This window comes from Cololabis saira, chromosome 23 (assembly GCF_033807715.1).
Source record: "Cololabis saira isolate AMF1-May2022 chromosome 23, fColSai1.1, whole genome shotgun sequence".
Taxonomy (NCBI): Eukaryota; Metazoa; Chordata; class Actinopteri; order Beloniformes; family Belonidae; genus Cololabis; species Cololabis saira.
The window spans coordinates 26305103-26329231 of record NC_084609.1 but is presented as its reverse complement, the minus strand read 5'-3'; the positions used below and the strand labels follow the sequence as shown (position 1 = coordinate 26329231).

Below are 24129 nucleotides of genomic sequence, written 5' to 3'. Positions count from 1 at the left end.
CAGAGACAGACCGGACAACTATTCATCACCTCAAGGTTAGATTACTGTGACTCCTTGTCAGGCTGTACCAGCAAGACGCTAAAGTCTCTCCAGCTGGTTCAGGATGCCGCCGCTCGTGTGCTAACAAGAACTAGGAAAAGAGACCATATCCCCCCAATATTAGCCTCCTTACACTGACTCCCTGTAAAAGCCAGAATAGAGTTTAAAGTCCTCCTCCTCACCTATAAAGTCCTGACTGGTCAGGCCCCATCTTCCCTCAAAGAACTCATAGTTCCCTACTATCATGCTAGATCTCTGCGCTCAAAGAATGCAAGATTACTTCTGATTCCTACAGTCTCCAAAAGCAGAATGGGAGGCAGAGCTTCAAATTTAGGCCCTTAACCTCTGGAATAATCTTCCAGTCTTGGTCCGAGAGGCGGAAACACTCTCTGCCTTTAAGAGTCGGCTTAAGACCTTCCTCTATGAAAACTCCTCTGCTTAGAGTCAGCTAGCCTGATGTTACTGTGTTTTTGGGATGTTTTGCTCTTCTTCCGTTTCTCCGATGCTGATGTTTTCTGATGCTTGTGTTTTTATACATTATTTTATGATGTGTGATATCTGATCACTTTTTGACTGGTTATGATTTGATGTTATACAAATAAATGGAATTGAATTGAATCATGTAAAATAGAAATGAAGATCCCAGGCTGTTCCAACGGAGCCAGACGTTCACCTGCCCCCCCGTCAGCCCACCGGCCGGCTGAGCGGAGAGGATGGAGGGAACGCTTCTCTGAGACGAATGGCACGCGTGTAAGACAAGAGGAGAAAAGCATCTGTGGGACGAGGCTGGCGGGATCTGCCAGTACGTGGGCTGACCCAGTGTGACTGACCCAGTTTACACTCCGAATCTGCATCGCTCTCCTCATGCTAATATCTGCGACAGCAGCGGGAGAAAGAACCGGTCCCGGGTGGAGGGAAACACGATCAGTGAGCAGAACTTCCTGCTGGATGTCGACAGCCCCGACCAACATACGACCGCCAGAAAGTTTCATCCTCCTACCTCGTTCTTTTTCTTCTTTTTCGTATTCTTCTGCTTCTTCTGTTTTTTCTGGAGGAGGATGGTCTCATACCTCGGTCGGGGGTGCTCCTGAGGGGAGAGAGAGTATTAGTGTGTATCTGCACATATATTTACATGCATAATATAAAAGATGATATCAATCACCATAACAAACTGAGCGTGAGGGGGGGGGGTGCGTGTGCACACGTGTGAGCTGTTTTTGTACCTCGTCCTCCTCGATGCCGGTCAGGTCCCAGCTGAAGCTTAGACTGATCTGGCGGCGCTTCCAGTGCTCCAGGAACAGCACGGCTGCACAGAGGCAACAACAAGCAGGACCAGAGATCAGCATCTTCATCACACACACACGGGCATCAACACACTGGTGCCGGAGGGGGAGCAGAGCCCGTCCCTGGAGGTAATGGCCGGTCAGACGCCCCGTGGCAGCAGCCTGACCTTCTAAAACCCACAACTGCAGCTGACCTGATTATATTTAGTCCACAATGAAAAAAACTGCCAAGCACCTGAACCCCCACATGAATTAGTGACCGCTAAGAAGTCCTTCAGAAAACACCCTCCTACGATGCTCACGTGTTCATTACAAGCAGTAGAAATGGTGGACTAGGTCACAGTGGGCCCTCCGGCCCTCCGGCCCTCTGGCGCTTTACTGCAGGAAGCAGAACAATACGTGTTCTGGTTCCTTTCTGCTGACGGCAGCAACAGGGGCGTCAGCAGTCTGGGCTCCAACGGCTCCTCTGTGAGTTCGGACCGCTCGGCCCGGTCTTCACTCCTCACATGCATCATGTCTCCCGTTGGCTGAATAAAGCGTCCCAGAGTGCTCTCGGTTGCTGAAAACACGCAACAAGACCTGCTGTGTTGCAGAGGTTCCAATGCTCGGCCGTTTCTCCACCTCCCTGCCCTCCCCTGGTTCTATCGTTTTACAGGTTCAGATGTTATACATCACAGCGTTTCCTTGTCAAAGAACCGGAGTCACTCCAGCAGACGGAGAGACTGTGACACCCAGCAGAGAACCAACCTGCAGTTTCTGTGGATATGGAGGTGAAAAAGACCTCTAAGTGTTATTGATCTCCCTCCCTGTGCATGTCTGCACACACGTGTGTCTGTTGGGAACAGTGGCGGACGGAGAAGTTCCACATGCATGTGACCTTCTACTAAAGTTTAGTTTATTTCTATAACACATTTACAACAGCCTGTGTTGACTAAAGTGCTTTTCAGGCTAAAGCCAATTAAAAAAACCCAAATCACCTATTAAATAAGTAAATATTGATTTGATTTTAATGAATAAAACATCCTTTAACAAAAAAAGGAGGTTTAAAACTAGAACTTCTCTTGCTTAAAAAGAGTCATACAAATATGTTGTTTTTTTTTTTAAATTGCACATGACCCAAATTAATTTTTTTTTTTTTTTTTTTTTTTTTTTTTTTTTTTTTTTTTGTTCAGTTCATCCAAAAAATATCCGCCACTGAAAAAGAAAAGTATTGGAAAGTATTGGGATTGTATGAGTTTTTATCAAATGGGCTACAAAATTGTTGAAATCGAAATATTCCAGAAGTTTTCAGTGTTTGGGGCTGGACCCAAACACCAAATATCATACAGCCTCCTCTCAATCACCTGAAATCACCTGGATTCTGGAGGTGCTGAATTGCTAAGTGCTAAATTCAGAGGTTTTATTCTCCAAAATGCAGCAAAAGCAGAACTTTTTGGGTATTCTGTCCCTCTGCTGTCCTAAAAACACATCAACTGGGTCTGTCAGCAAGAACAGAAGCTCCAGATATTCATTGTGATCATCAGTCAAACCTCCGGAGCCCGTCAAAACAGATGTGGGCCAGTCCTTTCATTTTTCAGCGGCGCCCGCTCGCACCCATGTTCCCTGGAAGCTTCAGGAGAAATAACGTGACCTTGCAGCAGAGCACATGGGAAACAACGCGTGACCTCACCCCAGAGGGACATGAAGATGGCGAAGAAGACGGTGGCGGGGTTATCGAAGAGGTGCGAGGCCCTGGCGGTGCCGCAGGCCGTGCTCAGGTGCCAGAAGTCGCAGGCGCCGTCACACAGGGGACACATGGTGAAGTTGAGGTGCTCGTTGCACATCTCCAAGCTGCCGTGGGAGAGAAGTCAGACATACATATGTATATATTTTTTTTTTCTTTTTTTTTTTTTCAGTTCAACATCATACAGTAAATAATAGCGTGTAATAATAGTAAATAATAGTATTAATAATAATTAATTATATATTATATATATATATATATATATATATATATATATATATATATATATATATATATATATATATATATATATTTTAATATATATATATGTATATATTATAATAAAAAAATATAATATGTGTTTGGGGCTGGACCCAAACAGCAAATACAGCCTCCGGTGTTCCTCCCACACGGCCGTGACTACAGCCCGCTGCAGCAGGTACCGGGCAATCCCCGTCTAGTGTGTGTGTGGGTGGGTGTGGGTGTAAGAATGTGAGTGGATGGAGATGTTCTGCATCCTGGCAACCATGCTTTCCTGCTCACTTTCTACCGACTGAAATGAGAGATTTGTGGACGGATTTCTTCCAACGTTAGTCTGCAACGGGGTGCGCCTGATGCGTCCGACGCGGCGCCCCGCAGGCACGCACCTGGGTAGGTTGGTGTCCACGGTGGCCACCCCATAGCCGAACACGATGATCCCCACGATGGAGGCCGGGATGAGCAGCTGGGTGTAAACGCCGAGCCAGGCGAAGTACAGGCCGATTTTCTCCCCAAAGTACTTCCTGCGGGTCAAAGGTTAGACATGGGAAAGTGAGAGGCAGCAAACTCAGCGTTTTCACCATGTTCCTGTCCCTGCTCTGGTTTTTATCTCCTCTATGCACCCTACCGGTTTTCATTGCCACTCTAAATGAGCGGGTCACCACCCGAAACACCGGAAGCTCCGGTGTTTTATGCTCCGGAAACACTGGAGCATGAAACACCAGCGTCTCTCACGCCTATGGGTCACAAGCGGGTATCTATTCTCTGTGCACGTACGAAAGCTGGGTGGAGAAGGTCCGACTGAACTCTGACGTGGTCAGAACAACCTGGACTGAAGAAGAGCTTTTCAGCTTCGGAAACCAAACTAATGGTCAAAGTTTTACAGACTCTTCAGGTTACTGAGAAAGGAGCCAAGACAACAAGATCATCGGAGAAAACTAATGATTTCAGTTGGTCGAACAGGTTTACCGCATGTGGCAGGGTGGAGGTGCAGCCACTCAGGTGATTGGGCACAGGTGTGCCCCATCAACCTCTCCACCCTGCCTGCCTTCATAAGAAGTGGCTGCACACCAGCCAGAGGTCTCTGCTGAAGGTGCTGGTGGATGTGTGTCTGCAGTGAAGGAGTGAATAAACGAGTTCCTACACGAAAACCTGTGTCCTCTGTCCTGTCGGTTGACCCCCGTAGCACTAGCCCTGCTACACCGCATTTTAAACAACTAATGTAAACAGTTTCAGTACAATAATACAATTTTTCTAGCATCATGCAACCACACTGAACTTTCTCTCTCTATGACCTTCGTGATCCAGGTAAAACCTGTAGGTCAGAGACGTCCAGTTCCAGTCCTCGAGGGACGCTGTCCCGCAGGTTTCAGCTGTTTCTTTGCTTCAGCACTACTGATTCAGAGGAATATGTCTTCAACGGACTCCTGCAAAACTGCATGACACAAGTCTGATCCATCCATCTGACTCGGATGTGCTGAAGCAGAGAGACAGAGGCCCTCAAGGACCAGAACTGGACATCGATGGACATCCATGGACATCCTTGGACATCCTTGGACATCCCTGAACATCCATGGACATCCTTGGACATCCCTGAACATCCATAGACATCCTTGGACATCCTTGGACATTCCTGGACATCCCTGGACATCCTTGGACATCCCTGAACATCCATGGACATCCTTGGACATCCTTGGGCATCCATGAACTAGCTTCTTGTTGGCCCAGAGAGATTTGGGTGTAAATCTTAGCTAATGAACAATAAAAAGCACAGTTTGAACCCGGTTGAAGGCTGCTCGTCTGGGCTAAACGAAGGTCTCCAGGTCGACTGTATCCAGCTCACCGGCTTCTAACCGAGCAACCGAGTCTTCTACTGCGGGCCATTTAAGGACCCTTCGAAGTTGAAGTTGGCTACCCAATGCTCAGCTTGACCAGCATGGGTCAGAACGACCGAAGTCACATGCCATTCGAGTCTGGCCTACCAACCGGGCCACGCACTGGTTTCAGTCTATGTCACGACTAAAATATGCTGCAGAGGCTTGTTGGCGGTTACTAGAGGAAAGCGTGCACCTCATGAGGCAATAAAGACTGAAAGACGTCTAGCGAGACGCCCGCTGGGGGCTCGGAGGGCATTGCTCAGCGCGGTCACATTACCTAACCAGATCAATGGGCTGGTACTTGTAGAAGGCCGAGTATCGGGCCCACTCTTCGTGCAGGAGCTGCAAGCACACAGAGAGAAGCAGATTCAGAGCCGGTGTGGGAGGATGTTGTCATGTTGTAAGTCCAGAGCCGTTCTCAGAGGCCCAGCTGATCTGGAGGCAGGAACGCTGTGATTGGCTGAAGTAAACCTCAGCGGATGAAGCTGCGGAGCTGCTGCAAGTAGCTTCATCCTGAAGACTTGTGCACCACACTCGGAGAGGAGGAAGACGATGTGTTCTGGGTTAGCTAGTCGGGTCTGCCCTTCAGCACCGCCTGAAACGTTAGTGGGACATTATTCTGCAGCTCTATATTCTCGTCTCTGTCCCCCAGAACAGCTCCCCCGGTGCACAATATTTCGTCCAATCTGTTCACGTGTCAGACAGATGGGAAGATGGAAGAGAGAAGTGCAAATCTGCTTTCTCTCCCATGTTTTTGAGGTTCAAACATTGGCTACGGTCGTTCTTCAGGTGAGGAGCAAATCCCACCTCCCCGTCTGCCCCAGATCAGCCCAGACCACTGTCACTTGCTTGTGGACTTTACGGGGAAGACAGATGGAAGAGATGGAGGTGGAGGTGGAGGAGGAGGAGGAGGAGGAGGAGGAGGAGGAGGAGGAGGAGGAGGAGGAGGAGGAGGAGGAGGAGGAGGAGGAGGAGGAGGAGGAGGATTAGTCCAAAGACAGAGGAAGGTAGGTGAGGAAGTGCACCTGTCTGTCGTTCCGCTCCTCCAGGTGTCCCAGGACCTTGAAGTCGCCCTGGAGACGAGACAAGACCAGAGCGTGAAACACAAGAGCGCAGGGCCACGCACATGAAAGGGAGTCACTGAAATACTAATACTAAAACTTCTGATCCAGCAAAAGGAGGTTGTAACTCAGACTCACGTCGTGAAGAGGGAAGGCAGCGTCGTACACTCCCTTAGCGATCAACGTGCTGATGCCTGGAAGAGACGGGGACAGAGCAGCTGAACATTACACTTTTAAAGCAGTTGAGCAAATAATGGGTTTGAAAGTGCTGCAGAGGGCAAAAGAGCTGTTTTTTCAACATTCAGGTAAGTTCATGAACTTTTCCAACCACCAGAAGGTGGGACCACGTGGTGTCCTACTGTACCAGATGGTAGGGGGGGGCTGTCCACTCAATATCAGGATGGTCAGTGATGCATCAGATGACATAAACAACTCAATCTATTAATTATCAGCACCTCAAAAGGGGGTCTTTGCAGTGATTAGCTGTGCTAACACGCACACACACATATACACACATATATACACACACACACACATATACACACACACACGAATATGTCCGAGATGCATGAACATTCGCTCAATCAGCCAGAACCAACCGGGACTCCCAGAGGTGCCCCGCCTCAGTCTCAGTCTGACCCAGGACGTGTGACCCACTTGTGGAGGAGATGGAACAACGCAACGGTGTGCGTGTGCATGAGTGAGTCTGTGTGAGTGTGTGTTTCAATGTTTCTGTTCCTCTGTATTGAGAGTGAAGGGGGAAGAGGAAGGAGAGGTTGCAGGGACAGAACTTTCTCTTCTGTCCCGGCCCCCCCCTGCAGCTCCGTCAGTACCCGCTGGCTGGGACCGTCTGCTGCGGCGTCCCGGCCAACCAGACATATGGTGGACACTGGACACGAACTGGGCCCCTATGGGCCGCATGACATCAGCGGCACGCTGTATCTGTATCTGCAGCTCGTTTAATTGTACAAATATGCACTTCAGTCGGTGAACGGGGGTCGAACGGGAACGATACAACTACTCTCACACCAACAGTGGTGGATCTCTGCTGACACAGACGACATTTCCTTGAAAGATATTGTGCAGTTTTGCTCACAAGCATCAAAGACAGCCGGCGCTGCTGCTGACGTGACCAAGAGGACACGGGAGGTTGAAGGAGCTGTTTTTCTGGGAACAAACAGGACTTAAGTGTTGCCACGACTGTCACAGAATCCCCCCCCCCCTCGTGTGGGCAATGTCTGAACTAGCTGCAGTGGTGATGTCACCACACAGTCCCCCGGAGACAAAAACACCAAGTTCAGAGTTCAGATGACAGACTACAGAAGCGAAGCGAGGCAATGCTGTCAGAGGGACGAGGGAGGGGGCAGAGGTTGACAAGAGGCTCGTTTCTGCCTCTTCAGTTAAGCTTTACACAAGTTCTGATCCGATTCTGTTCAAGTCATGAATGTGATAGAAGAGTCATGTGACATGTGACGTACCAGCCATGACCATCTCAAATCTGAACCATATCATTTCTGTCCTCAGGGGCCAGCATCCTGCATGTTTTACATGGTTACTTGCTTTAACACACCTGATTCAAATGGATGGAGAGTGTGTTTGAGACATGGGGGGCAGTGACCTTCCAGGGCCTGGTCCTAGGATGAAGTCTAAACTGAAGGAGGACCGTCTACCCTTGTTTTGGGCTTCCTAACGAGCGCCGTCCAGGCAACCAGAAGTCTCTCTAATACCCCTTTTCCACCAAACCGGTTCCAGAGCTGGTTCTGGGCCAGTGCTGGTGCTGGTTCACAACTCGTTCAACTTGCGAACCAGCTGAGAACCGGTTTGTTTTTCCATAGCTCGGGTGCTGAGGGGGGGCACGTCATTACATTGCTGCATTTGCGCGAAAGTTGAAGCAACAACGTATTTGCTCTAATACAGACTTGGTCCACGTAGCACCCTCCGTGGACCATATTGCTAAAAGACAGGTTGTCTCCTCCTCAGACCACTGCTGCTTTGCTGCATCCAGATTAATTGGTCGCTTATTTGAAAATGTCGCCGTCTCGTAGTCTTGCTTTTGCCGATGGTCTCCGCCCCAACTCCGGACTCCGCCCCCTCCGCTTACATAAGCGGTTCTTTCCTCTTTCCCACTTTTTCTGGCGTGGAGCTAGTTCTTTATCCGTGGAAACAGAAAGCCCAGTTCCAAACTCAGCACTGGCCCAGAACCAGCCAGTTTGGAACTGGTTTGGTGGAAAAGGGGTGTAAGAAGTAAAAGCAGCCCCGGGCCCGGTTGGACGTGTTTGGCTGCGTGCTCCAGTTGTACAGCCCCTACCTTCGAACCACTCGAGAGCATAGCAGAAGGATCTGGGTCGCAGTGGCGGTGGAACCGCTGCTGCCGGCGTTTCCACCTGAACCACAATACTGGTGCTCCACCTTGTACGTCCTTTTACCACCTGTTTACTTGGTACTGTTGCATGTTGTTGCTGCTGCTGCAGTTTATGCCGGACGTAACAAAAACAATCGATTGTTTCAGACGTGTTTCAGACGTGTTTCAAACACGCAGCAGAGCGAGGCCGCGGCTCAGGGGCGCCTCCTGCTGGTCGTGTCTGCATCCTCACCTATAGTCTGACATGTTCGCACGCACACCGTCCGTCTCAGGATCTCGTACACCTGTGGGGGAATTCAGATCATTCAGACTGAAAATATCAAAACTGATATGAAGAAGGAAGAGATAAAGGTGGTAAAAAAATACTTACTATTCTGCCCCTCGTGGCGTTGTCAAAGAATGTGTCTTTAGACGTGATGTTGTATCTGAAAGAAACACAACCAGCCAATGATGCTAATGATGGGAAATGGGGGGTCTTATATACCATCCATCCATCCATACAACCATCCAACCATCCATCCATTCATCCATCCACCCATCCATCCACCCATCCATCCATCCATCCATCCATCCATCCATCCATCCCTCCTCCAATCCATCCATCCATGCATCCATCCATCCATCCATCCATCCACGCATCCATCCATCCACCCATCCATCCATCCATCCATCCATCCATCCATCCACCCATCCACCCATCCATCCATCCAACCATCTATCCATCCATCCATCCACCCATCCATCCATCCATCCATCCATCCATCCATCCCTCCTCCAATCCATCCATCCATGCATCCATCCATCCATCCATCCATCCATCCATCCATCCACGCATCCATCCATCCACCCATCCATCCATCCATCCATCCATCCATCCATCCATCCATCCATGCATGCATCCATGCATCCATCCATCCATCCATCCATCCTCCCATCCATTCATCCATTCATCCATCCATCCATCCATCCATGCATACATCCATCCATCCATCCATCCATCCATCCATCCATCCATCCATCCATCCATCCATCCATCCATCCATCCATCCATCCATCCATCCATCCATCCATCCATCCATCCATCAATCCATCCATCCTAACCAGCTGCACAGACCACCTCAGTGAACCCCTTTCAGTGTGGAGCAGCAGATCTACTACTACTACAACTACCTAGTTGAAGGTAGGAACAAAGATTGACCAGTAAAAAGAGAATGCTCAACTCTCTCTTCAGCACAAGAGGCTGGTGAGGAGTCGGTACCACTGCAGTGGCCACACCCACCCACCCTAGCATCTCCCAGTCCATTCTTCCCTCAGTCTTGAGACGGTAGCTCACTCCCAACACGAATTCAGGAGTCAACGGCATATTAACATCCAAGAAGCAAGAAGAAGGAATCCCTGTTCCGAGAAGAAGCCGTGCTTTCGTATTGCCAACCCTGCATTTAACCTTTTACGTACAGCACGGGTTTATACGGCTCTCATTTAATGGACAGAGCAACAAATCTCTATGAAAAAGCATGCAGGGCGCAATATGACCAAAAACTATTCAAAATATACGTCAACGTTTGAAAATACAGACATTCTTTTTGATATTTCAAAACTAAGAATCAAAGGTCCAGAAGTGACTCGGAAAATCTGCAACGTACAGATGGTGACTTCTTGGGTGTAAAAACAAAAGAGGGGGTATTGTTCCCCAAGAAACTTCAACCTGAATTCCAAAAGTACAAAGAATTATGTACATCGAGTTTATTCGATGACCTCTAAGTAAGTGAAAGTGTTTGTTTTTTTGTCATATGTAACAAGAGGTCCTTTCAACAGCATCATGGATGGATAGATGGATGGATGGATGGACAGAAAGGGTGGATGGATGTGCGTCTTACAGGTGGAGCTTGTCCCTGGAGAAGCAGTGAGAGAGGAACTTGGTGCTTCCCTGGTCCTGATGGGATACTTTGGGCTGGAAGGGCTGCTTCACTTTCCTCCACACTGTGCTCATCCTGGACCCGAACCCGCTTTCTTCTCTCAGTTCATAACTCTGCAACGGCAGTTCGGACAAACAAGGTGATCTCCCCACAGGTTAAATGTCATATCGTAGCGTCAACGTTACACACTCACCACCCGTTTTATTGGGTTTACCGGGTGTACCTAACAGAGCGGCCAGTTTCAAAATCATCTGATTCCTGAATTTAGATGTTTGTACCCTTTGATTTTCTCCAATCAAAGTATCTTCTTATTGCCATGTACCCCCTCGTTTAATCTTGTTTTTGTACATAAACATCCTAACAATCATTTGATTGTAGTGAGTCTGAATATCAACAACAAACTTTTTTCTGCCACTATATGTTTTTAATAAAAATGTGAGTAATACTAAGTATCCCCATGATTTAGCACCTTTAGCAGCGACAACTTGAACCAGTCATTTCCTGCATAACTACATGAGTCTAACATTGTTGCGGAGGAATTCTGGACCTTTCGTCTGTCTCAGTTTCTGAACTCTTCTCAGCATTTAAGACGTCTTTGGACTTTAATTGGGCCATTTCAAAACAGTCAGTACATTTACATGCACTAACAGAAGGTGGAATTGTTGCCTTAATTCGACCAATATCTAATTTTTAACAGCCACGTATACACCTAAGCCGAGCTGTAGTCGATCAGAACGGAAGCTCTTGAGATCGAGCTGTTAGTGCCAGATAATGCGTCCTAATCCGAGTTATTCCGGCATGTCTACCAACCCACGCTTAGCCGAGCTACTGACCACCCCGGGACTACCCCTTCAGGAAGTGACGACACTGTGAAAACCAAAATATCAACACAGAAAAGAAGGAAAAGGAGAAGAAAAAGATGAACAACAAAGAAGGAACTGGAAAAACGCCAACGCAAAAGTGCGTGTGACGCCACCTAGCATCGCGGAGTCATACGCACCTCACTCAATAATCGATTGTCTTCTCGCGCATGTTTACTTGGATTTCTGGGAAATTCCAGTTTAATCTTTAGCTGGATTCTTGCTAATAGCTTTTTTTAGATGTGCATGGAACCGCACTGACTGGTTTTCTTACTGTTCAGGTATTCTGATGTGGAGGACCTGCTGTGCTACAGATCACTGCCCTGCTGCAAGACTCAGCTTTGCCCAAACTACTGGAGGGAAGGTCTCACGTTTGCCTTTAAAATACTTTGTTTTTAAGAGAAGCTTGAGATCGACTCAATGACAGCCGGCTGCCCAAGTCCCGAAACAACCTTTAACCGTGGCTATTCCACCACCATGCTTGGCTTGCTTTGTCTTTCACCGCAGGGACAACAAAAATAAACCAACAAACATCTCCTTAGTCTCTGTACACTGCTTGTTAATACAATACCAACTGCTGCGGGTATTAAGATCTTACCGCCTTGGTGGGGACTTTTATCTTGAGAAACTCCGCCTCTCTGCACAGGACGGGCCACGGTGCATGGATCCGTGTGAATGTGGGTCCATGGGTCTTAAACTGCAAACCAAAGACAAAGTCACGTCAATATATGATATCATTTATATATCCTAGATCTTAGAAGAGGAAAAACAGCCATCCCTCAAAGCCGCAGGAACAGGGTTGCTTCCTCAAAATAATTGTGCAGAATTTTCCTTTTATGTTTTATGAAATATATTACCAGATCAGTTGGCTGGAACCGTGTGCTGTTTAAAAATGGCTCACCAGACCATCTGTCCATGCTGCTCGGCAATCCAAAACAGCAGACTTTGTTTTATGGGCACAGACCGTGAAACGTGCTGTTTGAGCCTGCAGACTCCCCAATCGGCCTCCAGAGGTGCAAACCAACTGCTCTGGTGACCCTGCACTCTGTTCAAACTGTGAGTCAGGTGCGAGCCGCCCTTGTCACTTTTCTGAGCCACTCAAACACTTTTTCAAACCAGTTTGGCCCACAATGTTCTGGTGTTTATGAAAGATAGATGCTGCCTCGGCTCCCAAAGCAAAGCCCGGAGCTGTTCGTGTCGCTGCTTTGTTGTTGCCGCCTCATCCTGACACATTTTTGTTTTGTTGCTGGTGAGAAATGACGCAGCGGGCTTCAGATGAAATCCCCATCTCGCTTGTTCTGCTAGTGGATGAGGGATGTGTCCGAAACGTGCGTTTCAGCAGAAAAAGTTCTGCTAAAATCTAAGCAGCAGCCCTCTCGGAGTTGGTTTGTGGCGTGAGTGAAAATGTGAGCAGAAATGAAAGACAGCAGAGACAGCGGGGGATGACAGGCGGGTAACCTTAGCCTCCTCAGACCCCCATCAGCGTCTGTAAGAGGGGGGTGGAGTGAGAAGAGAAAGGTGGCATGGCCAACGGTAGAAACCTGAAACGGTGCCCTTTCTCCTCCCTCGACTCCTACTCTCCTGAGATCTCTGCCTCCCTGTCGGCGCCCTCCCCCCTCGCATATATTACTGTATCTTCTGCCGCTGCCGAACGCAGCTTCAGTCACTGGCTGGGAGACTCACCGACTGTCACTATCACTCCTCTCATAATACAGCAGCATCTCCCCCTCACATCCACAGACTTTTATCCCACACAATAAATCCAGCGCACTTCAAGCAGCTTTGAATAAAATATGTGTTATAAAACAGTCTTACACATAAATACAGTAGAAAGTCATAAATTAGTTTTAATGTCTTTATGTGCATTAGTTAACATCAGTCATGTAAGGACGGGGTTTGTATCAGGACACTCAGACTAAACTGTTCTTTTCCATCATCTTTGCAAAGGTGAGTTAAGTAGGAGGTATGTTGTCTGGTTTTATGTTGAGAGTATTATGGATATGCATTGGCAAGTATCTCACGATACGATACGTATCCCGATACATGTGTCACGATACGATACCTATTGTAACATTGTGATATATCAAAGTGTTTTACTTTGTTAACTTATTCAAAAACATGGGTTGGTATCTATCGGAGTGGAGGAGCAGAAGTAATTTTATTCGCAACCTGAGAAAAACGTGGAATATGTTTTTCCTAATAAGTCAATAAAAGAAGCTGTTGGGTGGTTAAAGCAAGCGGGCCATGTACTGAGGCTAGAGTCCTCCTGCAGCAGTCGCAGGTTCAAATCCCATCCCCTCTCTCTCTCTACACTCTGAATAAAGGCCACTAGAGCCACAAAATCTTTAAAAAAAAAAATCAATATAAGGATATGACAAAACAATGTTTGAATAGGTTGGCAAAGTATTGCAATATATTGCCATATTGATATTTTTTCACACCCCTACTAGAGAGCACAGCCAAAGAAAATCCATTACAGCTGTTTCAATGTGAAGTATAGTCATTAAACTCACAAGATGGAGTACTGGTTTTTGGCAGAAGACGCGCTCTGGTCCCCGGTTCAGATTACAGGGGTCAACAGCGGTGACATCCACTGACTCTGAATGGGGTGACGCAGAACTTATTTGATCTTAATTGTGGGTCCAACTGCAGCCAATAGCGGGCACAATGAAGGAAAGACGGATTGTTGCCATGTGTTATCAGTTCATCTTGTATGATCAGACTCTGCGGTCGTATTATGGCCTGAACCTCAGAAGAAACCTGGAGAGAAGCGGTAGAAAGAGTGACCATGTGGCTGATGAGGTCATTCTGACTCTTTACTTGAACAGTTCACCGTCCAGCCCAACTGCTGCATTTCTGATGAATGAAGTGCACCTAGAGGTGACAGGTCGACTGGTGCCTGTGCAAAGAAGTGGTAGCCACAACTGTCATTGCAAAATTTAATCCACACTTGCAGAACTGTGTCAAACCTGCATCAATCATCTTTCTTGTGTACCTAGCATGAACAAATCTGATTCATCAATCTCATGGGTGCATTAGGCACTTTTAGACGTCCTTCACTGTTCCTATAACTACGGGAGAGTGTAGCTTCTCTTTTTGTGTCCTAATCCTAGGAAGTGCAGCTTATCATTTTTCATAGAACTGTTTTTATATTTTAGGTACCTTCCCAGGAGGAGGGGGACTACGATGATGTCACTCAACACTGACTGCTGCTGACAATTTAAGAGTGTCATGATTAACAACAAAAATGCAGCGTCTGTATTGATCACTGCAAGAAAAACTGCAGTACCATCCCTGTACCACGTCATCCATATGAGAGCAAGTATTTAACATCACATAAAGAGTGATTGAGCAAGAGTCTGAACAAGTATAAGTGTCGGACAGTGCACTAAAAAGAAAGCAGTAACCTCCACGACTATTGGGGGGTCTTCGGAGCTGAAAATCATTAAATCATTAAAATTGAAACAGAATAAACAGAAATTGAAGCTCAGGGTCTCTTGAGCCGATATGCAACAGTGGAACAGTGTGAGTTTGTCTCGTCTACCAACTGCAGGTGTCTGTTACATTACTTCAGCTTTTCCTTCTGCTGTGCAAAACTGACATTGGAGGTACAGGTATGTTGTTTTTCGGGAAGCAGTTCCAGTTACGCTCAGCGAGCCTTTAGAACTGTTTGCTTGGAAAGAGCCTCTCGTAGTTGTCTTTGTGCCAACAGTTTTGCCCGGTTTGCTCAGCTGAGTGTGCCACTAAAACAAGATCAAAGCCGACGTGTGTGAGCAGCACAGATGAGTGGAAACACAGATGTCTAGACGGCGGGACAGCAGAAGTGGGAATACTCTTAAAATCTGCCCTGATTTTTTGCAGCAGCTTGTCCAGCAAAGGTTAAACACTGGGTTATACACTGTGAGACACATAAAACTACTCTACAAATACAGGTGATGATTGATTGTTCTGCTGTTTGACATCAAGCAATAAAACATCTTTATTAAATGACTGCCTAAACACAATAAAACATATACAGGTGACTAGCCTGGGTCTTCTAGTCACAATGCTAAGAGTAATAAACTATAGAGAGGATTTAGAAGTGGGAACATTCGAATGAAAAATGAACAGGTATACTTTGTAAAACCTGTACTACTAATACAAATATATAAGCATGCATCCATGCATGTTCAATCATTTCAACTCGTTTTGCTATTGGAACCAATGCTTACGTGATTCCAAGTTATCCAAGCGGGTCAGAAAGAACTTTACAGGAGGAAAAGAGGAAAAGCCAAGTAACATCTGCTAATAATCCTGCAAAACACCAGCAAGATGCTTGAGTTCATAAGGTGATCTAACTTAGTAGTTGCACTTTAAGGCTAAACAATTGTGTTAGCATTGTTGTTTTCGTTAGTTTTTCTGCAAGTTTATTGTTGTTTATTGTATTGTGTTTTTCTGACTCAGATAAATTACATGCAAAGAAGATAAGGTGCCTCCTTATCTGACTGACCTAGATTCTTGTTTGTTATGGTCTTTCTCTTAGCTTCTGGAAAAGAGGGAACTCGTTATTTGGAGCAAATGAGCTGCAGGTTGATTCTACTGTATGAAGTAAATGCAAAGTCAGAGAGCAGAAAACTGACATCAGAAAGTCTTGCAAGCCAGAAATGGACTGGCTTGCTCATGGCCCCTCCTTCATCAGACACAAATTTAAGGAATTAGAAATGAATTATTAATGCTTTCTGACTTGGTTCACGTCCCCATTTTTGGGCCTATTTTCTACCATCATCCTCTATCACCTGCTTCCTCAACATTTATCTCATTCACCCCTCCTCAACTCCCCTCCTCAACCTCTCTTCCCTTTTTTCTCGTTGCTCCACCAAAAAGCGACGGATATAAATACCTTTTAGCCTGGAGAAGGTTAATTAGTAGCAGGATTTCCAATTAGCTCTCTATCTCTGTAGGGGGGGTTAACTAGGTCGCAGCCAGGGGTATCTTTGGTTGGGGGGGTGTGGAGTCTGACACAATGATCAGTTAGGTGTTGGCGTGGCTTTACAGAAAAGTATAGCAAAAACATGAGAGGACACAGAAACAGACGTCTTTTACCACGTCATCTTCAGTCATTTGGAGAAGAAAAAAACTTCCTCTCTTACAATCCTACGGTTATACTTTACCAGGATCGTTCAGGGACCATAATAAATATAAACCAGCCTCAAATACCATATCAGCTGAAAAATAAATACATGTGCATGTAACGAAGAACCCAAAACAAGGCCATAATGCAGATGTGCATAAAAAATTAATTACACCCATTGATTCAGAAGCTCACACAAAACACCTGTAGCAGCAATAGTTTCAGATCAGAATGTTCTATTATGTTATAAATTATATAATATTATCATATTAGCAGTCTCCCCAACAGTCTCTGGGGGGGAACTCAGGCGCCCATTTTCTTCACACTGTTCATTGAGTTCTCTGTTTGTGGGTATTGTGTTGCAGCTTTGCTATTTCATTCCCTTGATGCCACACAAAAGTTCAGCCCAGTTTTGCCTGTTGGAACATTGGTCTTGCATTTCACTCAAGAATTAAAGTAGAAAGCAATATTTGTGGTCCATTCAATGACGAGTAGGTGCTCAAGGTCATTATGTTATGTTTACAGTATGTAATAATTGCTCGGGCTCATGATCTGGGTCTCTGGAAAGCGCCTAGAGACAACTTCTGTTGTAATAGACGCTATATAAATAAAATTGAATTGAATGCGGCGGCAAAACCAGTCCAGAACACCGCCCGTCCACCTGCTTGACACTTAGTTTCAGGTGTTTGTGTTTCACCAAATGTGTGCATTGTGGACAAAAGTCCTCATTTTCGTCTTTTCTGTCCAAATGGTATCGTTACATAAGTCTTGGGTTTTATTCCGATGCAACTTTACAGATCAAAGTACTCCATGTTTATCTTAGAAGGTTTCTGTTAGTGTACTCTCAAGAACTTTGATACGCTAATCGATAGACTATCTATCTATAGACATCAGAGGTTTTGCTTTTTTCTGACCATCAGGCGTTCTGACCGAGCAGTGTTACTTACTGGGACATCAACCTTCACATTTTCCACAAGTAAATTATCTTTGTCACTGTAGAACAATGGACTCCAAATTGTGTGGAAATGGCCTTGTGACCCTTCCAGATTTACTGCAGCAAGTTCATTGTGGATGTCTTTCCTCTCGGGCGCTGTGTTAACGGACATAAATGTTGCAGATCTATTTTATTGGAGGTACTCACACTTCTGTTCCTGATGGGTTGACCAGAAACACTTGACTAGCAGCACCTGGCCGGTGCTTATTTAGTTAGCAGAGGAGGTACTTACTGCCAGTAGTTTTTAACACTGCTTCTACATTTTGTCAATTCTGTGCGATAAATAACCCAAACTAATCTTATTTTCTCTGGCGATTAAATAAGAGGAGTACTTCCTTTTTCACACAAATCTTTGCAGGACAGAAACCTATGTAATAATAAGCTGATTATTTGTGCTTACAAGTTGTTCTTTAAACAAACAGGAAAACACAAAAGTATTCAACTAACTATCTGTACACAAACTGGGATGTGGGATCAATATTGTACCTGAACATGCCAATGTAAAACCAAAGCTGCTGCAGCTGTTGCTCTGCTAGCAACGTAGCCAACGTGGGTAACGTAGCATTAGCATTTTAGCTTTGGTTCTCCATCTAAATCTAGATAAATCTAGATAAATCTAGATAAATGAACAAAGGTTAGTCGCCTGACTTTTGGAGACACAAAGTGCTCAACAATCACAGTAGTTTTATGGATAAAATGGAAGAAAAAACAGTTCGTAGCTGAAACGGAATTATTTTCCAGCCAACATAGAAAATGTGTTTGATCGATTCCAAAATGGGACATACTGATATTTTCTTTTCCATATATCCCCCCCCCCCCCCCCCCCACCCCCATAGAAACAATAGTATTTCACACAGAACACATCTTTCTAAAGGATAATTCAAGTATATAAATAAGACTTATAAAAACAAGAATGTAAGGGATGCTATGTTGAATTGTGTTCAAACACTTTCCCTGACCTTTAACTCAATTAGTGCTCGAATGTGATTCGCTACAGCAAACCAGCTGATTCAAAACCATATCTTTCTTTGATTTTCTGGTTAGGGCTACCCAACCAAGATGAGTAAACATCCAAACTGCCATTTAGAAGCCCAAAGTTTGGCCTTTGGCCGTTGTGGAGCCAGAAGTGACCTGTTGGGTTATATTATATTGGGTTATAGGTGGAAATGGAGGGAGATTCTTGGAAGCTTAGTGGAAGAAACCGTTCGGTCGGTTTATTCATTAGTGGAGGTCAGGGGTCGTCTTTTGGGGCTTCAAACGTTAGCATGCCTCCCTGCTACAAAGATTTTAGGTAAACTCCAGGTTGCCCCCCCACACCCCTGCGTTGTGTTAGATACTTCAGCGCTAGTGGGGAAGTGTGAACCTGATGCCAACTGAACATGTTGGAGGCTGGAGATGATGTTCTTCAGCCTTCCTGGTGTTCCCTTCGGTTTGGCACTACTCATGGTCACCATGGCAGTGTAGATAAATGTATGCAAAAATGCTGCAACCTTCTCAGCTCCTTCAAACATCATCTCTTCGTTCTGGTCTGATTTTCTTCCATTTTATCCTTTTCTTGGTCATTTTCTTCTAATTTGACTTCATTGATGTTTGGCAAATCCATAAAGTAGTACGTAGTCACGCTCAAGTGGTAAAATGGTATATCAGTGGGTCGTACCGGGTCTGACACTGTTCAGAGATACAACGGCTGACAGGAAATGAGAATCTATGAAAGAATAGCAAAAAGGACTGTTTTAATAATTCTGTTTTACTTATCCACAACATCAAACCATGGCGTTCAATGTGAAGAACAAACTGGTGAGATCTATACAGCTTTGTGCATAGTGGTGTATGATTAACTGATGCACTGATGTGCACGGCTTAAAACACACATCAGAACTGTAGCTGAGAGAAAGTAAGAGAGTTCACATCCACTTTTACAGAGATTAGATGACAACGAACAATGAAAGAAGTAAGTATTAAACCAGGTTAAAAGCTAAGCTCAGAGATGATGGTGATGGACGATAATGCCGAAATGCTGGAAAAATGTAACTTCATCTGACACAGTTGTGTTATTTTTGTTGTTGTTTCCAATAGACGAACCCAGATGTACTAAAAAAGAGGTAATTTCACATAATTAAGAAGTGTATAAAAATAACAGAAAATCGTCTGAATGTAGCAGCCACAGTTAATTCAATTCTGTTTTTTGAGTGCTGAAGTGAAAGAGAGTGGGATGCTGGAGGAGGTGAGAGTGAAGGAGCTGGATGAACTGTCAGGGGGAAGCAAAGAGAGGGTGAGACGGATGAGAGACAGGAGAGCCCACATCTCAGGACACAGAACACATTACTGTCGGTTTTCGCAGCTTCAACTTCATGGATAAAATGCTCATCAATGATGCTGTATGTGGAAACATTTTTTGTTTTCATATAGATGAATATCGCCAGCTGAAATCTTTACAGAGTTGATTAAAAATAACGATATCCATAACTCTGCAGAATCAAAAGAATGGTACATTTAAAATCCCTTTTACAAAGCTTGATCCATTACCAGAAACAGTGGCCATCACTTTATTACGACATCCATACATCAACCACATCACAAGTGTTTCCTTTGACGTGTTTGCGGTCCACAGGAGTTTTCTAGCAGAACAACCTTTGACCCATTAATCCAATGAACTGAAACAAAAGTTCAGATTCAGAAGTTGTCCAGACATCACCCTGGTAAGAGTTTTGGTACTTACACACAATTCACATCCAACAACGACAATCCTTTCATCTTTCTTCACATATTCCAACCCATGAAAGTGAGTCCATCTCATCATTCAATCTGTCCGATGAATCATTTTAGAAACTTCACAGGCAACTTAACCTCTAGAAGTTACTTCATTTTGTTGCTACGGTCATATCATTGTTCAATTGTGCTGTTGATTGGTTACGCAACTTGTTGAGTTACTGGAAAAGGCAGCATTGCAGCATGGCTGCACTAAACTGGTGGTTTTGCATTTGAAGGGTCTTCAGCAAAGTCTCCAACTACATCAGCAGATGACTTCATCAGCTATTCTGTTGCTTTGGATCATGTCAACTCTTTAGATTTTGTACATCAGTGTGGTTGTGGCAGCTACTGTTTGACGTAGAAACACTCAAACTCTCCATACAGGCTCGCCCCCCTCTTGAAGGAGTCCATTAAGAACCTAATTCGGTCATTAGATCAAGGAGGGACCCTGAACTGAGCAGGAACATGCTTTTCCTGTCGGTGCTTTCAGCCACTTATAACATGATCAGAACAAGTTGCCATGGAAACCGGGCCCTGTTGAATGGCTAGGCCCCCTCACTGACACTTGGCACTAATTTATTCATTTTGTTTGGGTTTATTGTCACCATTATTAGGATTTCCCTAAAACTTAGCAGGAAAAACATGAAATAAAAAGGTGTCGTGAGCAGAATGCTGTCCTCCTCGTCCTGTGAAGCATATTCGTGGACGGTTGTTCGCTACAAAACACCTGATCCTGCCCCCTCACACACCTCTCTCTTGAAAATGCCCAGCTCCACTGCTTGAATGAACATGTCGCTCTGATTTAATTAAAAGTGTTGTGTAAGAGGATGTTCCTAAGAGATCGTAGGTCAGCTGAATAATCCTCAGACGCAGTCAACAAGTTGGGCCACCTCGCCGTTTCCTTCGTGCAATTAATCTAAAGTGAAACAGGTTGAGCACCAGCAGGGGCCGGAAAATTTAGCTCACTTCTTTAATTAAAAAGAAAAGATATAGCTGACTTGGTCTCCATTTCCATGAACTCAGCCATTTCCAGCAGCACACCAGCCATTTGGAGCAGCCACGGCGGGGAGCGAGCGGATCGCTTAGAGCCTGTGTTCAAAACACCAAAGATGGCTGCTAAAAACACCTTAGATCAACAGGTTTTACTCCAAAACCAACATTCATCGGCATTCCTAGTCCACTGCACACCATTTTGGGCGCCTTTTAGAAATATTGGTCTCCTGGAAACCAAACTAATTCCTTATATCAAATAGGGTCAAAACTAAGATTGATGGTCAGAGAAGAATGCATTATACAAATAAAGTAAAACTAGGAAATAAATTGACATTTTTTTAAAATAATCCATGCTTCTGGCATCCCCACGTTTCATTTGTGAGGTATGGTTTTTTAAAACTTGCAGAAAGATGGAGGCCAAACAAAAATATCCTCTGTGCAAAAAGTAATATATTACAGTTTTATGATCCCTGCTAAACTTCCTGCGGGCCAGACGAGCTGCTAAATGGGCTAAATATTTCAACATCCTAACAGATTTAATGTGAGATTTGAAATCCATTATTCAATAGCAAAATTGCATTAACCAAGCTCTAAGATTAACCTTAATCTCTCAAAAAGTGCAACCGTTAAACCCTTTTGGCTCACACTTAATCCCGGCGTACACAAACAGGTCCGCAGCGAATGCCCTGTCCCCATGATGTCAGCTCATTTGTTACAAATTAGAGAATCAGCCTCAATAAGCATCTTCCCATTCTGCTCGCCATGCAATAATAGTGATAGATTAATGCCAAACGAGGTTCTACCTAATGCAATAGCTTCCATGTGGAGCACCGCGGCTAAATGATATCTGATTGTCTGTTTGAGTGAATATCGAGCAGCAAACCTGCAGGTATGGTCAACGTCCGTGCTCTTTGCCTGCAACTCCTGCACACACATTCACAGAAAGAGTACGATTATGTCTGTTGCCAAGTTTGGAAGAATACATTAAACTGTATTGTGATGCAAGTATTCCTTTGCTCTTAACGGCAGATTTGATTCAGCCCTCATAGCAGAGATAAGAGATAAGATAAGGAGCTATCCGTCAGTCAGCTGAGCTCATCCTGGCTTAGGCTCCATAGCCACCATGTCAACAATCTGATTAATACTAGCCTGCAGACTTCACACTCTGCCAAGCTGGCTGCCAGCCAGCAAACACACACTCATGCGCCCATATTTATTTAGGAAGGGAGATTTCATTTGTATGCTAAATGCTAATGCTGCGCTATTTAGACACAGCACTGTTTAAGTTTCATCATTTCTCCCTAAATGTGGCTTCCAATCTGGTGCCTTGAAGAGCTGAAAGTGCTGCAGGAGTTGAAATGATATGCATTTCTGCAACTGTGGCATTCAGCAGCCGTTCATGGAAGCATGGAAGTGTTCTGTCAGGGGCCCACGACGCACACATCAACACACAGATGCGAACGAGCCAAAAGTGGGACGGAGCCACACACCCGGTGCCACTTAACATGCAATCACAGCAAAAAGCGATTTGGTCCAAATTAAATGACCCGTTTCTGGCTGAATTGGTAAAAACTGATACGAAGGTCAGAACTGCAGCTGTGTTGGCTCCAGCGACTACAAATCAAATCTGCCCCCTCAGATGAGACCCTCAGGCTCCTCCAAACACACACACACACACACACAAACACGAACACACAAACCAATAGAAGCTGATTATAAACATTAAAGCAGATAATTAGGTTTTTCTTGGAAAGTTACAGATTTGTTTCAAAGCTGCAGTTCCTGGCAGAGGTACTTGAAATAGTAAAGACTGAACAAACTGTTGCGTTTTTAAGCAAAAACAGATAATTTCAGACCCTTCAGTCTGGTTTTAGAGCCAACGACTGCACAGAGACAGCGCTGCTTAAGGTTCTGATTGTATCTGACTCTGGGGTGCCTCTGGGCAAAACCTTGATTTGAGTATTTTTAGATTTATGTTCCGTCTTAGACCATTCAATTTTAGGCTGGTTCTTTGCAATTTCAGAGTTGTCATTGGCAATTTACGATCCTGGATCCCATGTTCACTTCTGGGGTACCTCAGGGGTCAATTTTGAGGACGCTTATTTTTGATCTACATGCTCCCCTCCTCTGATCATTTGCAGGCAGTGTCAATTTTGACTTTTAGTCTGATGACACACTTTTTTACTGATGATTGAGATGACATATTAACTCCCAAGAACAACGTAACTGTCCCTTTAAATCATTTTTCCTGCAGCTTATTATTTCCTGGGCCTATTATGAAAAACAGGTTTTTTCTGGCTTTAACATATATAAAGTGGTCTCCCCTCAGCCTGCCAAATCAGGGAAGGAGGAAAGCAACCAAATTCTGCAGTGTCTGTACAGCCGCCCAGATGATCCATCCAGTGTGATGTGGATCTACGAGCCGTTCAGATTCTGCGCCCGTCGTTACGTAACGATGGGCACGATTTACATAGGTTGGCCTCCGATGCGTGAAACCACGCCCACAACTAACTCCCCCGACCGGAGCTTCCACCATTTTTTCGTAGTGGTGTATCGCATCATTCAGGCAGCCAATCAGCACAGTGCCTCATTATCATAGCCCCGCCCACTCAGAATCCCGCATAGATAATGAGATTAGAGAATGGGAAGATAAAGACATGGCTCAGAGGCTGAATTTCTAATTTATTTAGCAAAAAAAATCAAAAGCTTGTTTTTAAGACATTCAAGGCCTGTTTAAAATAGGTATTAGTTGCCTTTAACTGAAACAAGAACAACAACTGTCTCGGTCCAGACTCTGTGAGCACCCACATCCCCTAACATTTGGATTCCTTGCACACGGTGTATCAGACAGCCTTTTTTTCAATAGTTGTATTGCAGCCACATTAAAAAGAAATGAATTTAA

At 45.1% G+C, this 24129-nt stretch overlaps 1 protein-coding gene across 2 annotated transcripts in view; it reads right to left on the bottom strand.

Annotated features, from left to right (window-relative positions):
- ano2b (anoctamin 2b) overlaps window positions 1-24129 on the bottom strand; it is a 90031-nt gene that overhangs the window by 56233 nt on the left and 9669 nt on the right. For both annotated transcript variants that reach the window (XM_061714535.1, XM_061714534.1), the window contains 11 exons: window positions 11978-12076; window positions 10481-10632; window positions 8974-9028; window positions 8836-8887; window positions 6380-6435; window positions 6206-6253; window positions 5458-5522; window positions 3693-3827; window positions 2992-3152; window positions 1263-1345; window positions 1040-1126 (listed from right to left, as the gene is read on the bottom strand). In XM_061714535.1, coding sequence (XP_061570519.1) covers window positions 1040-1126; window positions 1263-1345; window positions 2992-3152; window positions 3693-3827; window positions 5458-5522; window positions 6206-6253; window positions 6380-6435; window positions 8836-8887; window positions 8974-9028; window positions 10481-10632; window positions 11978-12076 — 993 coding nt within the window. The remainder of the gene's footprint in view (window positions 1-1039; window positions 1127-1262; window positions 1346-2991; window positions 3153-3692; window positions 3828-5457; window positions 5523-6205; window positions 6254-6379; window positions 6436-8835; window positions 8888-8973; window positions 9029-10480; window positions 10633-11977; window positions 12077-24129) is intronic.